The 25,005-nt window shown below is 26.7% G+C and overlaps 2 protein-coding genes across 8 annotated transcripts; one reads left to right on the forward strand and one right to left on the reverse strand.

The window, feature by feature from the left end:
• Nucleotides 1-302: 302 nt before the first annotated feature.
• Nucleotides 303-9,500, reverse strand: LOC111040383. Of its 5 annotated transcripts, none has more exons than XM_022324276.1 (12): nt 9,066-9,310; nt 8,791-8,928; nt 6,028-7,587; nt 5,458-5,583; nt 5,302-5,398; nt 4,776-4,960; nt 4,542-4,652; nt 4,102-4,482; nt 3,916-4,015; nt 3,472-3,590; nt 2,166-2,906; nt 303-1,205 (listed from the first exon to the last, which is right to left on the reverse strand). In XM_022324276.1, exons 3-12 carry the CDS (start codon nt 7,561-7,563, stop codon nt 627-629), a joined length of 3,975 nt encoding a protein of 1,324 aa, XP_022179968.1. In that variant the 5' UTR covers nt 7,564-7,587; nt 8,791-8,928; nt 9,066-9,310; the 3' UTR covers nt 303-626. The 5 variants fall into 5 exon arrangements, with proteins under 5 accessions (XP_022179968.1, XP_022179969.1, XP_022179972.1 ...); XM_022324277.1 differs by having other exon boundaries at nt 8,791-8,931; XM_022324280.1 differs by lacking the exons at nt 8,791-8,928; nt 9,066-9,310 and adding an exon at nt 9,334-9,500.
• Nucleotides 9,501-10,113: 613 nt separating this feature from the next.
• On the forward strand, nt 10,114-23,795 carry LOC111040385 (kinesin light chain). Of its 3 annotated transcripts, none has more exons than XM_022324283.1 (12): nt 10,114-10,343; nt 10,848-10,949; nt 12,532-12,725; nt 13,872-14,093; nt 14,163-14,256; nt 14,424-14,658; nt 14,732-14,819; nt 14,882-15,052; nt 17,172-17,376; nt 20,393-20,619; nt 21,849-22,007; nt 23,227-23,795. In XM_022324283.1, exons 3-12 carry the CDS (start codon nt 12,537-12,539, stop codon nt 23,254-23,256), a joined length of 1,620 nt encoding a protein of 539 aa, XP_022179975.1. In that variant the 5' UTR covers nt 10,114-10,343; nt 10,848-10,949; nt 12,532-12,536; the 3' UTR covers nt 23,257-23,795. The 3 variants fall into 3 exon arrangements, with proteins under 3 accessions (XP_022179975.1, XP_022179974.1, XP_022179973.1); XM_022324282.1 differs by lacking the exon at nt 23,227-23,795 and adding an exon at nt 22,334-22,547 and having other exon boundaries at nt 10,114-10,385; XM_022324281.1 differs by lacking the exon at nt 23,227-23,795 and adding an exon at nt 22,334-22,547.
• The last annotated feature ends 1,210 nt before the right edge of the window (nt 23,796-25,005 follow it).

Raw genomic sequence — 25,005 nt, forward strand, 5'->3', positions numbered from 1 at the left:
ATTTATTTAAATACTTCTACCAGTAAGGTGGGATTAGCATAGGTGAAAAATGAGCTTTTGCTCCAGGGCAGCATCTTTCACATATCCATTTAGTATTATTCATGGACATACATTTTTTTAATAGCTTCTTGATATTGGGTACCGAATATTTCAGGATGGCTTTGAAAGGTTAGGTTAGGCTAATCTGGCAACAACAATTGGGAAAATTGATATTTAATTTGAACATGTTTACAACTAAAAAAAATTGTTTTTCAAAACCTCATTATTATGTATAGCTTCTCCATGCTGCATAAAATCTAAAATGAAAATTCAATTTTTTTATTTGTTATAAATAAAACACTTTAAATAACATTTAATGATCAAATTAATACACCAAATGATGCATTAACAGTTGGGATAATAGTACTATTTAATTTTACCATTTTGAATAGTACCTAGAAGTCATTAATTGTCTGTACATATTATTTTTATAATATTTATGAATATACTTTCACATTCTACCTATCTAAAATTTGTTCAAGCAAAATATCAGTAAAACTATTTAGAAAGGTAGTTTTAAAATTAAAATTGATATATAATACATGTATATATACAAAGGAACTGTCACATTATAAAACCAATACTTTTCAATAATATTGTGCAGCCATATCCTCAGCATCAATACCAAGCATAGCAAGTTCATCTCCATCAGATTCATTGCCATTTGATGTTTTATTATTTTCTTCTTTAGGTCCCTGTATAATTGGGTCTTCTAATTTATCATCATCATCTTCAACATACTCATCTTTAGTAAGTTCTCCTTCTTTACCCATAATTTTCTTCATGTGTCTACGTTTTCGTTGAGATGGAGCATTTTTTTTCTTCTTTCTTTCAGGCGAAATACTTAAATTATTTGGTACACCATATGGCATATTGTAATTTTGATGAATTAATGGATTATGAACTTGAGGACTAACTGGTGTGTTTATAGAAGGTACTACCGGAGAAGCTTCACTGCAAGGAAAAATCATGTTCAATGCAGTACTTAAATCTTGAGGTAATGCATTTGTAGTATGTGGTTGACTATACATCTCGTGTATTTGATTTCCTGACTGTGAACGGTTCAGTTGTTTTTCAATTAAATCAGTTTCTGAACTTACAATACCATCATCGTTTTCATTATCATCATCTATATCCATGTCAACAGGTAATATATGCTTTTCAATCTGAAAATTTTTTATACATTTTTAAAAATGTGGTTCAATTTTTTAATAATATATTTAATAAAAAATGTTTTGCTTGTTTTTACTGATTATGAAAATTGTTTATTGACAAGAAGTGGTGGGGAACAGAAAATATGAGTTATTATGAAGAGTGCTAATACAGTCTAGTGCCACTTTTGAGCAATCTACTCACGGTTTACCAATAACACAGTATAAAAGTCGATACCACTCAAGAAGAAATATTAAAATATAGCCATTCAGCCATTGAAAATAATAGGCATAACTAAATATTTGAGTCTTTGCTTTTGGCCTCGGAATAAGGATCTATCGTAGACACATTTTTGTTGAATAGCGGGATAAAAGTACTTAAATTCATATTTTTTAATACAAAACGGCAGCCGGGTCTGTGATATATTCAGATGAGTGGCTAGATTGCACGATATTGAATTATATTGGTTATAGCCACGTCAACCTAAACTACCAAAATCGCTTTTTTTATCCGATCATTAAAAGAATGTGGTGGGATGCGGAAATGCACATCTTGAAGATAATTATCGCAGTGAAAGGCACAGATTGCCAGCTGTCTTAACCTCATTTTAACTTCTAGGGTTGGAAAGTTAAAAGACCACGATAAAGAATTCTTAAAAAAAATTTGTAAGTGTACAACTAATATTATGGTAAATTTAGTGGTTAACAGTAATACTGTATTAGCATTAAGTATACATTATGAAATAAAATTAACATTTCGGATTATAGATTATTTTAAAGATTATATAAAGGCAAATTGATTTAAATATTAATGCTATTGCTGTGTTTTAAATGAATAAAATAATCTATAATTAAAGAAAACACATATTCATCTAAAATAGAACAGTATCTAAATGAGAACGTTTAAAAATATTATCATTAGTATGACTAATTTTGAATTTTTTTTTGTAGATCAAATTATTTTTGTTACTTTACCTTTTTTTCATTTGCTGCAGTGATCATTTTTTCTATTAACATTTTTTGAATAGCCACAGATTCCATCAAGTTTTCTTTAGGTTCATTAGTTGTACTTTCAACAGTAAAACTAGGTATATCTTTAGCAGATGAATTTGTTTTTTTACCAATTGGTTTTGCAAATGGCATTTTTCCAATAAAAGGTAATTTTATTCTGCTAGTACGGTGAGATAAATTAAAACTTTCATCTTTCTTTTCATACACAATTTGTGGCTTTGGTTCTTCGAGTCGTTGCTTTTTTACTACATTTACATTAGATAGGCCAGATCTACGGGATTCATCGATTTCATCAGTTTTATTTTTATGCAATCTGTCTTTAGATTTCTGCACAGATTCCTTTAAAGTAATCATACTTTTTTCCACAGGTAAATCAACTGGCTTCATCCAATCTGATAAAGATACATTATTTGCATCATTAATCTCTTTGTCAGGACTTAACTGACTTTTTAAATCTGTTTTTCGACTAAATTCTTTTTTATATTTATCTCGATCTTTTTCTCTATCTCTTTCACGCAGTTTTTCTTTTTCCCTCTCTTTTCTAGGCTCCTTCTCAAAAAAAGACTTTTCAACCTTGGGTTCAGCAACGTTTTCTTTAGATTTATTTTCTTTAATTGCACTTGCTTGTGATAAGGACTTTTCAAAAGCACGAGTTCTTTTTGTAAGCCAATCAATTTCCCAATTTGGTTGCTTCGCTATAAGTTCCTAACAAAATAAAATAATTTATTAATTTTTTTAGTTCAAAGATTTTATTAATTGACATTACTTTTAATATAAATAATTATTTAAACGGAAATCTAAACTATGAAAACTAATTCTAATTCACCTACATTAGGTTAAGATAGTAAGCTCAATACCTAATATTTTTTAAAGACTAAAGTTTTTGTTAAAATAGTAATGATATAACAAATTTAGCTTTTCTACCTATAGTTACAAATATTATGAAATTTACTATAAGAATTTGATTTATTATAATACTATAAGCATTTGATTTATTATAATACTATAAGAATTTGATTTATTATAATACTATAAGCATAGACAAAATTAGACATATATTTTAAATGGAACCATTTCCTTAAGTCAAATAAGTTAGGGCCTAGAGGAGACTTTTCAAATTTTAGTAAAAGAATATGATGCTGAGAATTAATTAGTTAAGTATAAAAAATATATAGTTATAGGGGAATGATTAGTTTAAGTGGCCAAGGCTGTAGTACTGATTATGATAATAATTTATATGAATATAAATATAAATATATAATATAATTACCGCATATAAATCATTATGTTGTTTAGATTTAAAATGTGCTGAAGCACAATGAAGATCTCCAATCCAAGTGTCACACAGTTTGCAATACCAAGCTTGTGTTCCAATAAAAAATTCCAAACCTGTAAAGTAAAATAACATACTTAACATATTAATAATTCTATTTTTTTTTTTTTTTAATATGATTATCATTAAATATTGTTACACAACTTAATATATTATTTTTGTCCTAAATCTTTAGTTTTTAAGTACGGACAATACTTTTTTCATTCTTACATTTATATGAATAAATTATTATTAGAATTGTATCACTTTAAAATTTTAAACATAACAATGATTAATGTGATCTTATAAGTTTTCAGTTTAAACACTATGCAGAAATTATTTTGTTTGGTGGTTTTGGTCTTCATACTGCATATTATCAATCCAGAACAATAAAATACCTACCTTTGATAGGTACTCGTTTATTTGGTAGTTCGGGATTTTTTTCAGGTTGGGTAGGTTCAGTTTGAGTATCATGCCAAGGTAATTCAACAACATTTAATTCCTATAAAAAATAGATTTTCATATATATTATTATTTTATTTTATATTTAAAAACATTACTAATATAAATAAAAAAGATGTTACAAACCTCCAGAGTTTTGCTATGGGATTCACTGTGCAAATGTGTTAAATATTCCTTTGCAGTTTTTGGAAAAATATTACATGGCTGACACCAATGAATACATGAATCACAATAAACATGATTGAATTGAGGTAGTTTCTCAATACGTTTTGTTTTTTTACTTGTATCAATTAACTCTTTAGATTTGTATGATTTCTTAGAATCAGTTTCTTCTTCTGAGGAAGAGTGTACTTTAGAAGATTTTTTTGATTTAATTGATTTATTCCTTTTTTTTTTTAGTTCCAATGAAGATGACGAAGTACTGCGATGTCGATTCTTACGTATATTTGAAACTACATCTTGTTGTACAGTTTCAGTAGGGATTTTCACATACTCGGATTCTGTTGTCTAAAATAAAATAAGTTAGTAAAATATCAAAATAAATATTCTGTATTTATAGAAATTACTAATTTTTTAGGTTCGACTTTTTTAGTTTCTTTTAATGAGTCTTTTGGAATCATTGTATTTAATACTTCAAGAATATTATTTACACCCTTAATTTTTCCATTTACATCATCCTAAAATAAATAAATAACATATAATTTTGTTATACATTAGTTAGTGCATTAAAAATAATATTGTTGAATTTAATATTACATAATATTAGACACTCCAAACATGCTATTAAAATTAAATAATACCTGTGCTTTTCTATTTTTTTTCAATTCAGTATTATGACGACCATCTGTATTATCTAACTTAAATGTATCATACTGAATTTGTAATGTCTCAAGTTCTTTTTTTAAACTAAAAAGTTTTGTAACATATGTTTCACGTTGCATTTCAAAAATGCTATCCTGAGAACTTTTAGTTTGTGTATCAGGTACTATAGTTAACATAATCAGTAAAATATATTATTACATAGTTTTGAACAATATTTCTAATCTTTTTCATTATTATTATTATTACATGTCACTATTTAATAAAATGTATAAGACTATTTTATTTTGTAAACTTTATATAACAGTGTTTAAGTTTGTTAATTATTAGTAGTCATTTCTGTAATTTAATTTAAAGTAGTATTATAAATTTATAACCCACAATATAAGAAAAATATTATTTATAACATAATAGAACAATTATTAATTGATAGAAATTAGCTTTATAATTTAGTGGATAATAAATGAATACAAATTAATATTAATTTTATTAAGACCACAAACATACCTGGTGTAATCGGTGTAATGTTGGGAGGGGGTTTTGTTATATCTACAACACTTTTCAAATCTATATTATACAATCCTTGATTGGTAGATTGATAACCCTATAATTATAATCACATTAAACATAATAAGTTTAAAAAAATGTTTACTGAGCACTTACTTCAACTGGTTCAAGATTAGTATGTACTGGATTATAAGCAACAGATTTTTGATCATATTGTTGAAATTGTGGGAATGGTGTTCCATATTGCTGGTAACCTGGTTGGTACCACTGAGCATTTTGAACCTAGATTTTGAGAAATTGAAATGTATTTATAGAATAATAAGATAATATACTTTTAATAAGTTTTAGATACTTAAGTTTGTGGTCAAGAACAATTTTATTATGTCTCTTCAACTATCTGGTTACTTCAATATTTATAATAAACTTACATATTAATTTGAACTTTAAATCTGAATACTATTATTGTTATTCAAAACATGTTGGTAATCCACGGCTTTCAAGATTTTTTTTTCAAATTATTGCCAAATTATTTATAACTCTTACCATTAGCAAACATACATTTTCTAATTTTTTTTCTTAAGGTATATAAATAGGTACCACCTAAATATTATATCATCCAAAATCCTGGAGTAGGTAAGTCAATTAACTGCGATAGAAATGTACAATATTTTGACTTGCATCAAAGTTATATCTATCTTATAAATTTGCATTATTAATAGTACTTACAGGAACTGTTTGTCGTTGTTGGTAAGCTGTGAATTGTGAAGGTTGAGGTTGAACATAGTTTGTAGTTGATGAATATGGAGTAGCAGAATTTTGTATTCCAGGCCATTGTGAACTATATAATGGTAAATTGTTGGGGGTAGCAGGTAGTGTAGGAGGTGGTGGTTCCTTTAAAATAGAATTTGGCACTCTGGAAGATGAAGACGGAGCTTGAGAATATCGATTTCCTAATTTATTAGACTGTTCAGTATTTAACGGTGGAGTATCACTTTTATCAGAGTTAGTTAATGACATAGACCTGGCTCTCTTATTAACTTTTTTTTCTGGCTCAGAATCAGATGAACTTAATTCATGAACATACATGGTTGTAGTATCTTTATTAACTGTTTTGTTTGAATATACGTCATTAGAAGAACGGTCTTTTTTAGCATCAGTAGGTGGAGAATTTATCCAGTAATCATCATCTTTAGAGGAATAATCTTTTCTACCAGGTGTTTTTAGTGCCTTAGGAATAGATTTCTCTCTAATAGGAGAATCATCCCAACTATTAGAATATAGATTTTTAGTTGAAGTCTTGGGAGTTTGAGATTTTGTCCAATGCTCATCTTTATCATTACTAGAAATTTCTGATCGTCCTGGAGTCTTAGAGCCTTTGGAAGAATATTCTGGTCTGTTGGACTTTTTAGTATCTTTTGTATCTTTAGAATCACTTTTATTAATTTCAATCCAATATTCATCATCACTTTTTTCTGTATACTCCATTCTGCCTGGTGTTTTAGAACCTTTTGAGGCTTTTAACTTTTCAACAAAATCATCAGAATTATTTTCATCATCAGAATGACTCTTTACTGCTTGAGTTTTTTCTATGGACTGATCTTGTGTATTAGGTGACCTAGGCCGTCGTGATGGCGATCTTCTTTTAGGGGATCTAAGTTTTGGAGAAGTGTAGCGCCTGGATCTGCTTGGAGAATGTGAATGGGATCGAGATCGTGATTTAGATCGATATCTACTTGGTGATCGACGTCTATCAGGAGAACGTGAATAACGTCTATGCCTAGAAGGGGAATTATAGGGTCTTACACGATATTGACTTTGTGGTGAGTGATGTCTTCCACGATCACTTCTATCCCAATAATTATTTTGGTATGGCCGTCTGTAACCTCTATGTGGGTGTCCAGTTGCACGTCTATAATACTTTGCATCATAATAACCTTTTTTATCTGAGTACCGTTCATCATTTTTTTCACTAGGGTCTTCATCTTTATCCCATTTACTTCTGCTGATTGGTGAATTATCATCTCCATCATGTTTTTCTTTTGAGACATCTTTGTCAGTGCCTGATTTAGAATCCCATGATCTTTCACGTGAATCACTTCGATCATTATCATTGTATGAAGATTCATACCTGTCTCTAGAGCTAGAAGGTCTTGATCTACTTCCCATAGGACGTCTTCTATTTGGTGTTCTACCACGATAAAAACCTCTAATGAATGGACGACCACCTCGAGCTCTTCTTATACCTCTTCCACCTCTATCCATTTTCCAAAATTATACAAAGTCACCCTAAAATAAGTTATATAGTTAATAATTATGTACGCTTACGTATAATCTGTAAAAATAAGTTTTCTTCCATAGCAAACATAATTTATTTATTTAAAACTTGTCACACCTTCAAAGATTCATACCATTTTAAATAATGGGAAAGTTAACACTATATTTTAAGCAAATTTAATGAATACAATGAAGTATAGATAATTTTGCGAATGCGTAGACAGTAGGTATAGAAGTTTACTTTTTCTCAAATTCTCAAGCACAAAATTTAAAGGAAAGCGATAAGAAGGAAATATAATAAATTACAGGCATACTTTTTTTTTTTTAAATAACAAAAGTTTTTGGTAGAGTAAATAATATATTAATATTTTAAAAGCAGTGTAAAGCTGGTCACTCACAACAGTTGAATTTATCTGCGGACAGTCTTTAGAGTAGTTGGAACAAAGAACGCAAATAATAGGTGGGGTGTTATAAGTTACAGACTCCTATATTGTACCTATAACCGAAACAAAATTAAAACCACCGTTTGATTTTTGAAAAATATCGTTTGTTCAAAATATGTAATAAATAGGTTGAATACCGAACAACGATGTAGCATGTATAGTGTGTGTAGTTCTTGGTCGTATGAACAAAATAGTTCATACTACACCTAATATGTAGATAAATAGAACTTATTTTAAAGTAGATTGGAAGTTAAGATTGGACTTTTAAGTTAAGGTTTAACTACAGGTGTGGACAATGGTCAGCATCTAGACACAGTGATACTGCAGTCAAACCATATTCTTAATGCGTGAACACACAGTTCAGTTATAGCTGAAACGGTAATAAACCCATCTAAATCAACTGTAATATGCTATGATATATGACAACCGCAGTGATTATTTTAGGATAAAATCATGTATTTTGATCAAATTGTACTACTGTATGATTTCTACCGCTGTGATTAAAACCAAACAGTGTGTAACCACATTAGCAAAACTCAATTTCCTATGATCATGTTGGACAAAAGCCATACTATTGTGCTATAATGCTGTGTTTAGTCATTGAAAAATAGTACGAACCATTCATATATTTATATAATCCTTGAGTATTTATATAGGTACCAAGTTAAATTACTTCATAACCTACCTGTCAAATTATTTTACTGTAATTGGAATTTATTTTTATTATTATTATAGGTACACTTGTGATAAATTAGTAACATTGAAATCTTACCTTTAACTTATATACCCATAACTATCAATATATACTTTGATACAATATTATGGACGGAAATTCAGTTAATAATTGAATACAAACAAGCTGATGACAAATTTATAGTACGACAATTACATCCACAGGATAGATTCAAGACTACTAACGGTAAAATAAGTTATAATAGATACAAAATAATGGGAAATCTACGTAATGTTTTAAAAAATATAGAATTTGGAAATAAATATCGGAAAATAATTGATAACAATTTGATGAATAAAAGTTAACTAAATTACCTATAGTAACTACTAAAGCCAGTAAACACAGCACACGTAATATGTATACGGGTAATACGGGAACAGCGTACGCGTATTAACACTGTTAACTAAAATAAGCGTATTGACAATTTGTAATTTTTGTAAAACGTACTTATGTAGTCTGTAGGTATATCAGAAATTCAGAACCGACAGAAACAGAGCCTATATAGTATAAAGTGTTGATGTAAATTTAAGGTTATTATTGACAGTACTCATTTTAAATCATGTACACAAATCGAAGACCTACCTTCATGTTGGTATAATGTGGTTTACAACAGATGTGATATTATATCGATAGGAAATTTTGTTCTGACTATTGCGATCTTTCGATTATTCTCAACAATACGAATTTAAATAAAATAGTTTAATTACATTGACCCATACAAGACATAGAAAAGTAATTAAAGGCATTTCGACATTCGATTTTTTCGATGACGTTTTACACGGTGGGAAAAATAATGTCTGTTAGTCTGTTACTAAATTATAATTATATACAGCCTTAAGAAAAATAGGAAACATGATCACGGGTTGAAAATTTCTATTGAAACCCTAGTTCATGTGTACCGTGTACGTACAAAATTCTTTGCTGTGATTGGTTGGTATCCATGGTAAACCTTAGACATACCAGTGTGTTTATACCACAGAACAATAGTAGTCATGGCTAGTAGTACATAAGGTCTATGTTCTTTCCTACCAGTTACCACTCGTTACCAAACACGTTGGATCTACTTCAACAATTTCGTGTACACCACCGTATAATAAATTCAATAAAAATACATTTATACTGAGTAATATCGGTTATGATATAGCTCGTAAGTTGAAACCATTTAATCCCGAACCTATTACTAATTACAACCATTGTTCGATGCTTACACGTACTTTAACACGTATACGTCCACACACAAAAAATGTTTTAATTTTTTTATTAAAATATGTACTGATAACAATAATCGATAGTTGTGTAGTAAACTAGTAACTGATAAGGACGACCCTAAGCCAGGTATTATGATGTCATATGCATATACCACAGTTGTTCACAAACCAGCCAACATTTAATTTTTATTCCCATTTAATATATATGATATATCAATATATATGATATGCTTGTATAATATGTGAAAGGTTTTTCTGAATTCATTCACCTGTTAAATGTTAATTTTCATTATATTGTTCGTAATATCTTAAAATGTCTATGGCTCTACGCGCAAATGTGTGATTACTGATTACTTGTATGTCAGAAGAACTACTGTCTACAAGGTACGTGTACCTTTAGTTGTAACATTGGTGTGAAATGTGCGAGTAAGGAATAATTTACATTAAAACCATTTAATTTTAATCAATAATATTCTTTTCGTACTTATAGATTAGCCATTTTCCATCAGGATGTGTATTTGCTGTTATGCTACTAAAGCGTTTAAATGTACTCAATCGGTTATTTTTTTACTACTTTTACCCGGAAAATAATTTGTTTTAATGGTACCTATTAATAGTTAATAATGATGTAGGAATGATCATTCACTGACAATTCTATTAATTTGTATGGTGATTTTTTCTAGATAATTCTCAGTCAAATGTCATAAGTAATAATACAAATGTGATTATGTTACTTGAATAAATTAGTTTGTAATGTTTCTTTCATTAAATTTACATAAAAACTCTGATATTATCAAATAGTGGGTGGCAACTAAATGTAATAATATACTAATATATTTGTATCGATTTATTGTTGACTAAAGTAAAGTGTATATTTATTTTGTTTAGAATGGATACATAAATTACAAGCTACGTGAATCTGTTCATAAATAGAAAGTATTGTGGACAAGAATTATTAATATTTTCAAACCAATAGTTTTCAAAAATAAGGTAAATTGATTTATGGATGAGTATCACAACAATTTTAAGTAGATAAATCTAATCTATTTAACATGTTAAATTTGTAATTTTAAGAATTAATTGTACAAGCTATATTTGATAAAATATGTAATATATTTCCTCCGATCTATGGTATAAAGATATAGATTTTAAGGGCAAGATTGCTTGGTTCTGTACTAATATAGTAATGTTCAATATTTCATTAGGGTTTGTAAGAGAGACAAAGATAACAAATGTTTATATCGGGAATCCAACATAAGTTAAAAATAATTAAACCTTAAAAAGAAGTTCTTATGTGGTCTTGATAGATAATCTGGCTTCTTTCTTTTTTTATATTTGTAATGTTTTATGTGTTTCTTTCTTATAACTAGGGAGGGGGCATTTTAACAACTTTTTTTTTATTTCTCTTTAGCTAGGCCCTCCTGGTTGAAATCCAAATCCTTGCATAAAAAAAAACTCACGATGTTCAATGTGTAAAATAATAAATATTAATTTTTTTTAAGCTTCGGCAACTGAGGCCATTAGCTGTAAGTTGTGGTACTGTAGGGTTTCGGGACTGTAGGGTTATGGAACACGTGTGTGTTTGTTTGGCAGAATTTCTAGTGGGCACCCATAGGTTTCTGCCATGCCCGGTTGAGAGAGAAGTGCTGCCCGTGACGAGGTTCGAACCGGCGATGGTGCGTGTTGCAACCGACGCATTATCTACTTGGCTACTCCGTCCCCCAATCAATAATTATATATTATGTAAATAATATATTAATATTATGGGTGTACCATGTATGACAAGAATCTACTTATTTTCTTTTTAATGAATAGGGTTTTTACTGTATGGTTATATTTAACTTTGATCTTACAGGACTTCCTGTGCTACAAAACTCAAGTGACACTCATGATAAATTATGGCAGCAGAAGAGTAGTATTGTTCATACAGAACCTCCCTGCTGTTGGTTAGATAGGAAAAAAAGTGACACTTATGATGGTGTTGGGGGGAAGGCTTACCTCAGAAGACCCTCCCCCCTTATCTTATTTTGAACTGGTTTTCTACAAGCCTAACTCCATTTTTAAGTCACATATATAAATTCTTTGAATTTATACTATTTATAGTAATGCGTGATATTTAGCCTATTAATACCACCTTGAAAATTTGGTTTATATTTATATTAATTAAAATATTAATGTGCATATTTCTGAAATAATAATAATTATAGGTGACACTGACTAAAAATTAAAATCTATAAGAATATATTCTAAGGCTGACAACAAAGTTATTGTTCATTTAAAAACATAATATAGGTAGCATGTCAATATTTACTTTATTCAGCATATTGTGTGATCAATGTCAAATCACATTCTTAGCAAATGTGTAAAAATTTTGTTTTTGGTGATATTCTCACCTCAACTGTTAAGTCTATGCTCAATTGTCAAAATTCCAATTCACTGACACTTCAAGTGTAGTCCATTAATTATAATTACCTAAACAGTAAATGAATATGTAAAAAAAAATAGAAGGTATTCATTAAATTGTATGAAATATTTATGTATAATTAAATAAATAATTATATTTTATATTTAGTTACGATGACTGTGATGTCTCAAGAGGAAATGATGGTTGGTATTAAGACTGTTGCCCAAGGACTGGAAGCCTTGAAAAATGAGTTGATGGCATCTAATAACCCTTCCGGTCAAAATACAATGCAACCGGAAGAAAAACAGTCAATGCTTCAAAAAACTTTAGATATGACCGAATTAGGTCTTGGAGAAGCACAGGTTAAGATTTTAAAATTTATAAATTAAAATTACTTATACTACTTGCATCTCTTGAAACCTTAAAATGCATTAAAATGAAGTAATTTGTTGATAAATATTTTGAAGGAATACTAAAAATAATATTTAGTTCTAATGAAAATAATTTGTAGGATATTTCAAAATATATTTTAAAAAAAATAGCTGGTGAAATCGAAACCCTTGATACCTCTGACAACCTAATTTAAACAATGGGTTCTTTTAATTAATTATAATATAACCTTATTTGTTATCTTTATTCTCATATTAATATTATCAAATTAGTCTATAAATACAATAAATACAATTAATGCAATTAAATTATGTAAGTAATAACTAATACATAATGTAAACTTATGCCATAATATATGTTTATAACCTTAAAGCAGTAGTAAGTAATTATTATTTATTTTATTGTATATTGTGCACTCTTTAAACAAATGTACTATAGTTAATATTTATGTTAGTTTACCCATCACTGATATAATTACCTATGGTTAGTGGTTAAATAAAAAAGCATTAGGTTTTTTTAAAATAAATTTGATGATTAATTAGTAATGAGATATTTGTACATAGTAAATTTCATAAGAATAATAAAAAAATTAGTAATATTTTAAAACTTCAATAATTTCTAATGTTTTATTTTTAACATGTTGACCTCTGCTGCCAATCACAGGTCTATGTTGGTAGTAGGGCCCTCCAGGCCACCGCGGATCCGTAATCGTCACTAGTGCATATTGAAAATACTCGCCATAGAGGCACTGTATTATTATTTATCAGGTCATTTAGAACATATTAACAACAAATTCTTTTCAGTTGGTTTTTGTTTCCTGTGTTTTTTCATATACTTTTATTGTCTCGCTTATGTTATTCGCTGATACATGGTGTGTGGCACCAGATTAGAATTATAAGTGTAGCAGTGAACGTGTTAAATATAGCTTTACTTAATGTCTATAACATATTTTTTTTAACAGCAAGATGTATATATTCAGTGTATGCATCAGTGTTATATGAATTGCAATGAATCTATTGGTTTTGTTGTTATTTTTTATCTTTTGTATCATACTATCTATGATAATTTTGTCAAAAGAAAAAATTATAAATTATTATAACAGAACAAATTTTAATTAGGTTATGTTAGCTTTGGCTTCCCATCTTCAAAATGTAGAAGCAGAAAAACAAAAATTGAGAACTCAGGTCCGTAGACTTTGTCAAGAAAATGCGTGGCTAAGAGATGAATTAGCAAATACACAACAAAAGTTACAAGCTTCTGAACAGGCTGTTGCATTGTTGGATGAGCAAAATAAACACTTAGAGTTTATGGCATCTATCAGTAAATTTGATGCTGATAAGGTACTATTTTATTTAAATCAAAATTTGGATTTGTAGACTATTTGAATGCATTTATGAGTTACTTTACAGACTGAAGATCAGACTGAAAACAAACAAGAAAAGTCTAAAAATGATGATCCAGTTGTTGATTTATTCCCAGATGATGAAAATGAAGAAAGAAATAGTAAGTTATTATAAAGTATTGTATTTTTTTATAAATATATATAAATTAAAAAGTAAAGTTTGTTATTACAATTTTTAAAATATATTGTACAATTGCACAATTAAAGACCAACTCAGAATAATAGTAGTATTCTCTACGTCAATAATAATTTATTTTTATATTATTAGCATTATCACCTACACCACCATCACAATTTGCTCAACAAGTAAATGCTGGTGCTGGTTATGAGATTCCTGCACGTTTAAGGACATTACATAATTTAGTGATTCAGTATGCGTCGCAAGGAAGATATGAAGTTGCTGTCCCATTATGTAAACAAGCTTTGGAGGATTTAGAAAAAACATCGGGCCATGATCACCCTGATGTAGCTACCATGTTGAATATTTTAGCTCTTGTTTATAGGTAACTGCTATAAAAATAAAATATAAATGTTTTGAATATTTTAGTAATCATTGACACATTTTTAATTTTTTAGAGATCAAAACAAGTATAAAGATGCTGCTAATTTACTGAATGATGCTTTGGCAATACGTGAAAAGACTTTAGGAGAAAACCATCCAGCTGTAATATTTTAGTTTATAGTATTTAAATATATAATTATATATCATATTCTTTAATGTCTTAGGTCGCAGCAACATTAAACAATTTAGCAGTACTTTATGGGAAACGAGGTAAATACAAAGACGCTGAACCATTATGTAAACGAGCTTTGGAAATCAGAGAAGCAGTTTTAGGCAAAGGACATCCAGATGTAGCTAAACAATTGAACAACTTAGCCCTGCTATGCCAGAATCAAGTAATTTTTCATACATTATTTTATAAATTAGTAGTAGTATATATTTCAATATTAGTGTTTTAAGGGATAAACCATTACCTAAATTAGTGTATACTAGACTTCCAGTTGAAATGTAATCTCAAGTTATTTCTTAAACTTTCTTTAAGCCTAAGCCTATTACTGATTTACTTTGAATTTTCAAAGCATTATTATTAATGATACCGTTGTATTTAAAAGGTAGATTAGGCCATTATGGTAACAAAAAGTCAAAATTGAGCATTCAAAAATATTAACTTGAAGGCCCATTGATTCTCCATAGGTTAATAGATGCTGAAAGTTCGTTCGATGTAAATGATTAAATTATAACTTTTTGAAGTATTCCAAGAGAGGGAGTATATTGATCAGAAATAGAGAAAACCCATTGCACCCTTAACAGGAATGGAGGTGCTATAAGAGAAGAAGTTAACCAGATATCTTTGCTATCTGGTGGATTTATAATCATGTTATGATCATCAAAGTCTAAAATTTTTGCAAAATTATTATAGATTAAATTTCATCATTAGGATAAAGTGGTTTCAGAATAGGTCTATTTTAACCAAGTTATAAGATTTCAAAATATCAGAGTCCATTGAATACAATATATAAATCATACAGGCTCAGCTATACTCTATTCAGAATAAGATTATACCTTGTGGTGACCAGTTTTAGTACGTATCGGTCAGACACTCCTCCCACCAAGGCAGATTGTGAGACTACCACTGCGGAACGAACCCACGGCTATGTGCAAAAGTCGGCCGCCAAGGTACGATCTCATTTTGAATAGAGTATAGAATGTTATAAAGTTAGTACAAATTAAAAAATTAGCATTAAAGTGGAATAATAAGTTTAAAAATCAGTTTGGGGTGCTCCTTGAACAGAATTGCTACATCAGTAGAATTGGAAAAAATAATACACTTCCTATTTTATACCAGTATATTTTTATGTCTAAATTAATTTATAATTATAATAGGTATAATTTCATACAACTTTATTTTAGAAAGTCAAAGTAATATATTTTAATATTATGCATTATAAATGGTAGATAAACTAAATGTTCCACATTTTTAAATACATTTATTTTAGATAATTTTGTTTTTAAAGACAATTTTATTTTAATACCCTTTGCATATTGAACTCTTTTCGATATATATTTAACAATTTAAATGTTTAAAAATAATATTCAGTGGTGTATTGGAAGGTAGCACAGATATACTGCTCTATCTCCAGAGACTTATTATTTTTGTCCCTACATACTGTTTACATTTTCTTTTAACATACTTTTTAATTTAATCAAATTAGAGAGATGGAGTTATGATAGAAAAATAAAATATGACATTATTTTCATAAGTAAATGTGTCTAATACTGTATTATTGTTTTTAATGATTTATGGTCATTAGGCATTTATTCACTGTATTTTATATTTACTCTTTTTATGATTTAAAGATACTTAAATTAATTAATAATTTAATAGTTTATATTATATTTTTGCAAACATTTAAATGACTAAACAGTAACACTAAACTAGTTCAAAACATCAATATCATCATATTCAAATTCTTTGGTGATGTAGGGTACTTATGCTGGGTTGCATGAAAAATTGATTAATTAATGGTTAAATAAAATTTAATAGACCAATCATGGGTCACTTAATCATGTTTAATTGACCATTAGTTCACCATCTATTCATTAAATGTTTAGTGATTGTTCATGCCACCCGGCATAAGGGATTAAGTTACAATAATGATTAAAACTTTGTCACTTTAGTACTTTAAAATATAAAAGCTTTAAATAATAGTTAATATTTTAACTATCAATTTTGTTTGAGATGATGCAATAGTAGTATATATTGATATATATGTAGACTAGTCTGTATGGTCTAATGTTATTCCCGGTTTCAAACTATTACAATTAGCAATTTTTGCTATGTTATATGTGACATACAATGGAAATGAAAAATTCTACTTTTCTTATTTGTGTATTTTTATTTATTTCACAACATTTCATTATGCTTAGTGCATCTACTTTTTTTTTCATAAATAAAGTTAATTGAAAAATAATTGTACAAAGGATCATAAAAAGTAATGTTAATTTAATTTACAGGGTAAATATGAAGAAGTAGAACGTTATTATCAACGAGCATTGGAAATATATGAAAAAAAGCTAGGACCGGATGATCCTAATGTAGCTAAAACAAAAAATAATTTAGCTTCCTGTTATTTAAAACAAGGCAAATACAAGGAAGCTGAAATACTATATAAACAGGTGTTAACTAGAGCTCACGAAAGAGAGTTTGGAACAATTGATGGTAAGTTACTTATTTCTTGAGATTTTTAAGAATTAAAACAATTACATTTATCTTCAAACAGATATTTGATGATAAAAATGTACTTATTTGTGCTATTATTTTCACTAAATTAAAAATGCATGTAAATTATCAACCCTTAAAAATCTTGTAAACAAGAGAGGTAAACGTACTGTTTACATTTTTTTTTATTAGGTGACGAAAAGGAATGGGCATCAATGGCTAATAATAATAATTCCAAAGCATAAAAATATACTATTAACTATTAAGTTATAAGAATAAGAAAGGTTACAGGGTAGTTTACGTACATTCCTAACTATATATTATGGTTATAAGATCTGATACATATATATTTTTTAATAATAACACTATATGGTATAAAATTAAGTACAAGTGACTTCATAAAAAATATATTAGCTGATACAACCGTTTTGTTTTTATAATTTTTTTTTCGTATTTATATTGATCTGTTTTATTATTGTTTGGCTATAGAATATATTAAATATTCAAATTTTAGTTTGCAATGCATGGTGCTTAAATCATATTTTTAAATGTTCAAATAAATTGTATTATTTTATTATATAAATTTATTTTATATTTTGTTATGACATTGAATCTCTTTACAATATTATAACCAAAGATATTCAATCTCTTAGGGTATAAGTATTTTCTATTAATTAATATGTAAATTATTTAATTTATAAATATTCAATAGTACTTTATTTCCATTATTATTATTTTTTGTTTTGAAGATTTCAGTTTTTATAAATGATACAATCTTATATTTTATATTGTTTTCTCTATATTTGTGAGAGATTTTCAAAAACTTAATTAAAAAAATTGGTAAACATTATTTATTTTATGCAGTGATAACTATTGGAATTTTCTAATTTAAAATAAAAAAGAATTTAACTAAATCTAGGTTAAATAAGTAGTATAGCATTTTGTCATGACTGATATTATATTATTCACTGTTAATATTTTTAATATAATCTCATTAATTACATTTATTTAATGATATTCAAACTATTTCAAATAAGCTAACTTTGATATCATTGCATGGGCTCAATACAAGTTAAAAATGTTTTTTTTTTTTACTACTTTGTGGCACATAGATCACTCATTTACAGTTGATAGTGATAAACATAAAATTCCATATACTCTAGGTTAACTACCCTATGATAATTTGGAAATTTGCTTTTTTAAAGATATTCCTAATGGTTTAGCTAATTTTTATTTATTTTAAAAATATTTGGTTCACATGACGTATTTATGGATATTTCCCACTAAACAGTAATAAAGTATATATATGAAAATAAAATACTATTGATATGTATCAATATATAATAATATGACTATATATATTTATAAAAGAAAAGTAATTATTGTTGTGTAAATATATATACTCTATTCATACTATTTATACTTATTGATGAATTGTTAATTAATTACTATTATTATTATTATTATTATTATTATTATTATTAAATATTTTGAGTATTTTGGAATACATTTTAGTTTTATTTTACATTTTTTAAGTTTGCCTATTAGATTAGTTTGTTTTAAAAATTTGTTTATTTTTAAATAGACATTAGTCATTGAATTATATTGCGCGTTCCTGCAATTTTTTTTATTATTTGGTATTCAGCTTTTATATTATTTATTAATAAATGTTTCATGAATTAAAATTCAATATAAATATGATACAATAATATGGAATTGATCTAATTAGTAATTCGGATGATAATAAATAACAAATTGTTATAATTATTCATGGTTTTTTTGATTTAAAGTATACTATTTTTCTGGATAACTGTGTTACTTGCATTCAGTATTAACTAAAAGTATTAAAAGGATATCAGCACTCAATGTGTTTTCTCTCTGACCCCCATGCATCATAACAAATTAGCATTCAGCAAATTTAATGTTGTGTTGTTTAGCTTTAAAATATAGCTAATAATTGTAAATTAACCTATTATCAAACTTAAGAGTAATAATATTATTTAGGGCACCTTATAAACATTATTATTATTTTAATTTAAGCAAGCTATTGAACTATGTACAATATTCCAATTTTTATATTTCCATATTTGCTATAAAATTATTATATCTGTTAATAGGTGTCTTAAATATACTTACCTTTAAGTTTCAAAAAAAGGTCAATTAACTCTAGTATTAAATTGTTAACAACATACAATTTGAACTGGTAAATGCAAATTTTTAATGTTGTACATGGGTTAAAAAGAAAACAAATTATTCACTGACACTCTCTTTAAATGTTATCTTAAAGTTAAATAATAGAGATAATATTCTTATATTTAAAAACTAACGACAGAACATTAGAACTCCTGAACTGTATTTACTATGTTCCGTGTGAGTCAAAGAAAAATTATACTGTGCGCTCACACCCTCTTAAAATGTATAATTTATACATCACAAAATATGTAACATTTAAATATATAAACATAAATTTCATCAATAACTTTTGTATTAAACATTTTGTCGATACTTAATTTATGTTACATATGTATTATTATTATACCCCATAAGTAGCATAGGTTGTAACTCGAGAGAAATATTTTAAGTTATTAGTTTTTTAGTACATTTTTAAATTCATATTCCGGGTTTTGGCTTTATAGTTTTATAACACTGTAAAATAACTACACTATGCCCTAAAATTGTCAAAATAGCACTAATAATCTATATTTTTTTAAGAAATTCAAAATATACAATATTAAATTTGATTTTTGGAATTCTTGAGCATAAAACAAATATATAGCTTACTCTACTATTTTCATTTGTATTTAATAATAATGAGTATTTCATTATATTGAAATTATATTTGTGTAACATTATTGTAAATTTCTAACGATTAAAATTATTAATTAAATTGATAATATTCAGTCAAGAAAATGTTAAGAATTCTATAACATATTTTTCTACACAATAAGAACATTTTTCAAATGTCACTGAAGACAACATTTTTTTTTTTAAATGGATAAGTAATGTAATGTTACAGGCGATAATAAACCAATATGGCAGGTGGCTGAAGAACGTGAAGAAAATAAAAACAAAAGTACAGGTGCTGTACCATATACTGAGTATGGTGGTTGGCATAAAGCTGCTAAAGTAGATTCACCAACAGTCACTACCACACTTAAAAATCTAGGAGCATTATACAGAAGACAAGGAAAATATGAAGCTGCAGAAACTCTTGAAGACTGTGCATTACGCTCCAGAAAAGAGGTATATAAGAGAAAATTAAATAATTTTTTTTTGGTTTACAAATTATTTGTATTTAATTAAATTACAAAATATATTTCAAGATACCAGTGGTGAAATGTAATTATTTCAATGTAAAATTATGATTTTATTCTCACGTTTTTTGCTCAATTTATGTGATATATCAGCTACAAATACTCTATACTCTGCACAACGAGAGAAGTAACCTGTGTCCCCATCAAATTATGTTTGAATTCACGCATTCCCTATGTATTTAAATTAAAAAGTGGGAGAAACGGAACCTAGTAATGCTTATTGCCATCAGTCTACTTGCCCAAATTGGGTACCTTCTCTCGTGGCGCGGAGTTTACCTATATTTGTATTCCCCTAAAAATAATAGTATATAAAAAAATTTTTAAACGGGTCTAATTTGTTTTATTATCTTAGTGTTTGGTAGTTCTGATTTACCTATCACTTGTTTAATACTTATTGTAAATATCTAACAACATGTTATTACCAGTTAGACCTTGTTTTTGGAAATTTCTAATTTAACTTAAAACCTGTTCTTCACCACTGCGAGACATAAATATCTAAAGATGAACATTGAGTAAAAATAATAAATACATACAGTAATCCCTCGTTATCCGCGGAGGTTAGGTTCCAGCAAAGTTGCGCGGATATCGAAACCGCGGATAACGAGACCTTAAAGCAATGTAAATCGAGAAGTTAGGTTTTATTTACATACCATTTTTAATTTTTATTATTTTGTACATATTTTGTATCATATTTTGTAAAAATCACAAAAATTTTAGGTAATATGTCTTACAATTATTTGATTATTTATTTTTTTAATATAATTTATTAATTATTTATACATACATAACATTATATATTAGGAAGGATGAAAAAAATGTTGCATATTATCTACATATTAAGGTATGTACTTTATGTAGCTTATCCGTTATAAGTATGGGTATAATAAAGATACAATTTCATCGTATGTATTAAAGAAAATGTTATCGCCGACCCGACCGCGGATAATCGAAACCGCGGATTAAAAATACGCGGATATCGAGGGATTACTGTATTTATTTCATATTGGCATATAAAACATGTTATTCTACTAGAGATGTTTGGCTAAATAATTTATGGTTTTTAATTTTATACAAAAAAAAATAATATTAATTTTAGCTTATTGTGTATATTATATAATATATATATATGTATACTGTTAATTGAATGTATCTTCATAGGCTTTTGATATAGTAAAACAAGCCAAAGTTGCACAAATTCTTAGTGGATCAACTAGTAGTGTAAATAGTAATGACAGGAGAAACCGATCAAGTCGTTTGATTGGTTCTAGAGAATCACTGGAGTATGATACCAGTTCTACTGGAACAAAATTAGACGAGGTTTGTAATTACAATTTTTTTTTATTGTTTGTATTTAAATTTGCTCTTGATTTGAATAACATTTAATGCATGTCACATATTAACTATGATAACAGTAATGCTCATCTTTAATCTTTTATGTATATTTTAGTTGAATGTATTTAGTTTTTAAATATGATAGTAGATTGCATTTTATTTCAATAACATATTTTACAATAAATGCTTTTCAATAGTTGTTAATCCTCCATAAACGAATGATACCCTATAAAGACTTAAGGGTTCTAGAGAATAAATACTGAGTGAGAAGAGAAAAAGTTTAAGAATGTCGGTTATATTTGTTATGACAGAGCGGGGCTGAGTTGGGCAAACAAAGCGGCTTGAAAACAAAACTATTCAGTGCTCTAGGGCTGAACAACTCCTCTTCTGCCTGATTAAATGTAACTGGAGAGAAATTATCGAGGCTGTGGCTGTGGGACATTATTTTACACTAATGAATATACAAATATTTTATTGTTTATTATTTTACTTATTTATTATTTTTAACATCATATATTTATTATAATTATTATTATTTATTTATTATTATTATTTTTTTTTTTTTGTAATTTGTGTTTGATTTGATACAATTTTAATTATTATTTATAAGTTTTGATTAATTATTAAAAGTTGAATTAATGTGGATGATCAATCAAAATAAAAATAGGTTTCATTTTTAAGTAAATCATTTAATTTTAATTATACTTATTGTAGTATTGAATAATTAAAAATTGTATTTCTTAGTTTTATTATTTTATTATAATTATTTATTTTGTCCTTATTACTTGTACTGATATCTGATTAGGATCACATTAGAAACACACATTTTTGTGCATACTTAGTAATAATTAAAAACAACATTTATTTTCGAAAACACACATTCTTAATAAAAAAAATTGCACTTTATTCTGCACTTAACAACTATTTCTGGGAATAAATGTTTTAAAAACCTTCTTCTGCCTTACAACATAATACATATTGTATCCTATATATATATATATATATATATATATATATATATGTATGTATGTATATATAAATGTACAATATGTGTATGTGTGTGTTATATTATTTTTATTTTTTTTTTTCGCAATTTTACTTCAGCCTAAATTACACATTATTAAAATAGATAAAATTATAATACATTTGTAACCATAGGATTAAAAAATATCTATGTTCAAAAAAATTGTGTTTATTTTTACAGAAATCTGGAACAGATGGTCAACAGAAGTAGAGCTTAAATACAATAAATATTATCTACTCGCTTATCTACAGCATATACTTGCACTGCTTCGGCAAACAAGTATTCATCTCCTAAATGAGAAAAACACGGAACGGTCCATTTTTTAAACTTTACTATGTATTTATATGTGCAATAAAATTAATAATTACACTGCAAAAGTAGGTGGCTATAATATTATAAACAAATATTCTTGATTTAGTTAACTAATAAAAATATATTAATGGTTATTCTAAGCCTCTAAAGGAGTCAACTTAGAATAAAATGTTATAATTAACAAAATTCTTTCACTTTCAAAGTATGTATGACAAATAATTCACACATTCATTATAAATAAGTAATATATTTTTATTTACACTTATAATTTATTATTATGAGTATAGACTCTATTTGATACTATATGAAAAAGAAAATTACCCTTACAGTATCTAAACATTAGAGTGTTCATTTAAAATAAAACATTCATAATTACAGAATATTAATTTATTAACTTATTTTATAATAATCATTTAAGTGGTGAGAATTTGAATTTATTTTTATGAACAATATTAACTAGGTATATAATTTATTTGCTATGATCATTTAAAATTCAGAAATATGAAGAAGAACTATTTTTTACTATATATGTAACACTATTCTTCTAAACAAATATTGCATATTGTTTTTTATTTATAATAATTGATTGTTATGAATAAGTTGGAAGACAAATATGGAATAGTTTCAACTTTTAAGTATCTATTACAAAAAAAAATGCTTATAATTAATTTAATGAATATCTTTTGGTTATGAGTGTTTATACTTAAGAAATAGGTAATTTATTAATTAAAATAAAAAAATATTTGACTAAATTCTAGATTTTATGTTAATTTAATTATTTATTGTAGCTTCTGATCTATTAGTACAATGCTATTGTGAATATTTTGAAAAATTTTCAAATTAAATTATACTTATTCATTCCTTGTGAAGTTATAGGTTTTTAAAGAATTACAAATGTATTTTAAATAGGTATATTTATTTTATTTTTTACACATTTTTTTATATTTAACTGATGATTAAAGTTATTAACTATTACAGAATATAAAATCACTTTGAAAAAGAAATTATTGTTTTGTTAATAGTAAAATACCTATTAATATATTATAACGATCATTAATCATTTCAGTCTGGGCACTTTAATATGTACTTAATTTATATAGTAATAAAACAACGAATATTTCAATTATTCTCACTTTAAATAATAATTAAAGTATGATAAATTGGGTAGTTGTATACTATGTATTGTTTTTAACATCACTCATCATATTCATACATACATTTTTTAATTCATAAATATAATTTGTTTAACATTTTCATTTTTGTTTTTATTGATTTAATTGGGTGCATATAAATGTATAAAAATATATTTTTTTTATTATAATTCTGCAAATATTATATGCTTATGCTTTTTTATGGTCCTTTTAATACATACAACATATAATTTAAATTTAATTACATTTTTACTAAAGATAAATTTTGTTAATGATATGGCATTAACTTAATATTTAATAGTCAATTTGTAGAATGTATTGAACTTTTTTTTTAACATTACAAGATACAAGAAAGACCAATTTTTTACTGAATAATTATTTGAATGTTAATTAATTATAAAAGTAATATTAAAATCTAAAACTTTTAGTCTTAAATTGTACCTATTATAATATAATAATATATAATCAATGGTACAATGTACGTAGTACAACCTCA

Source organism: Myzus persicae, unplaced genomic scaffold (assembly GCF_001856785.1).
Source record: "Myzus persicae strain clone G006 unplaced genomic scaffold, MPER_G0061.0, whole genome shotgun sequence".
Lineage (NCBI taxonomy): Eukaryota > Metazoa > Arthropoda > Insecta > Hemiptera > Aphididae > Myzus > Myzus persicae.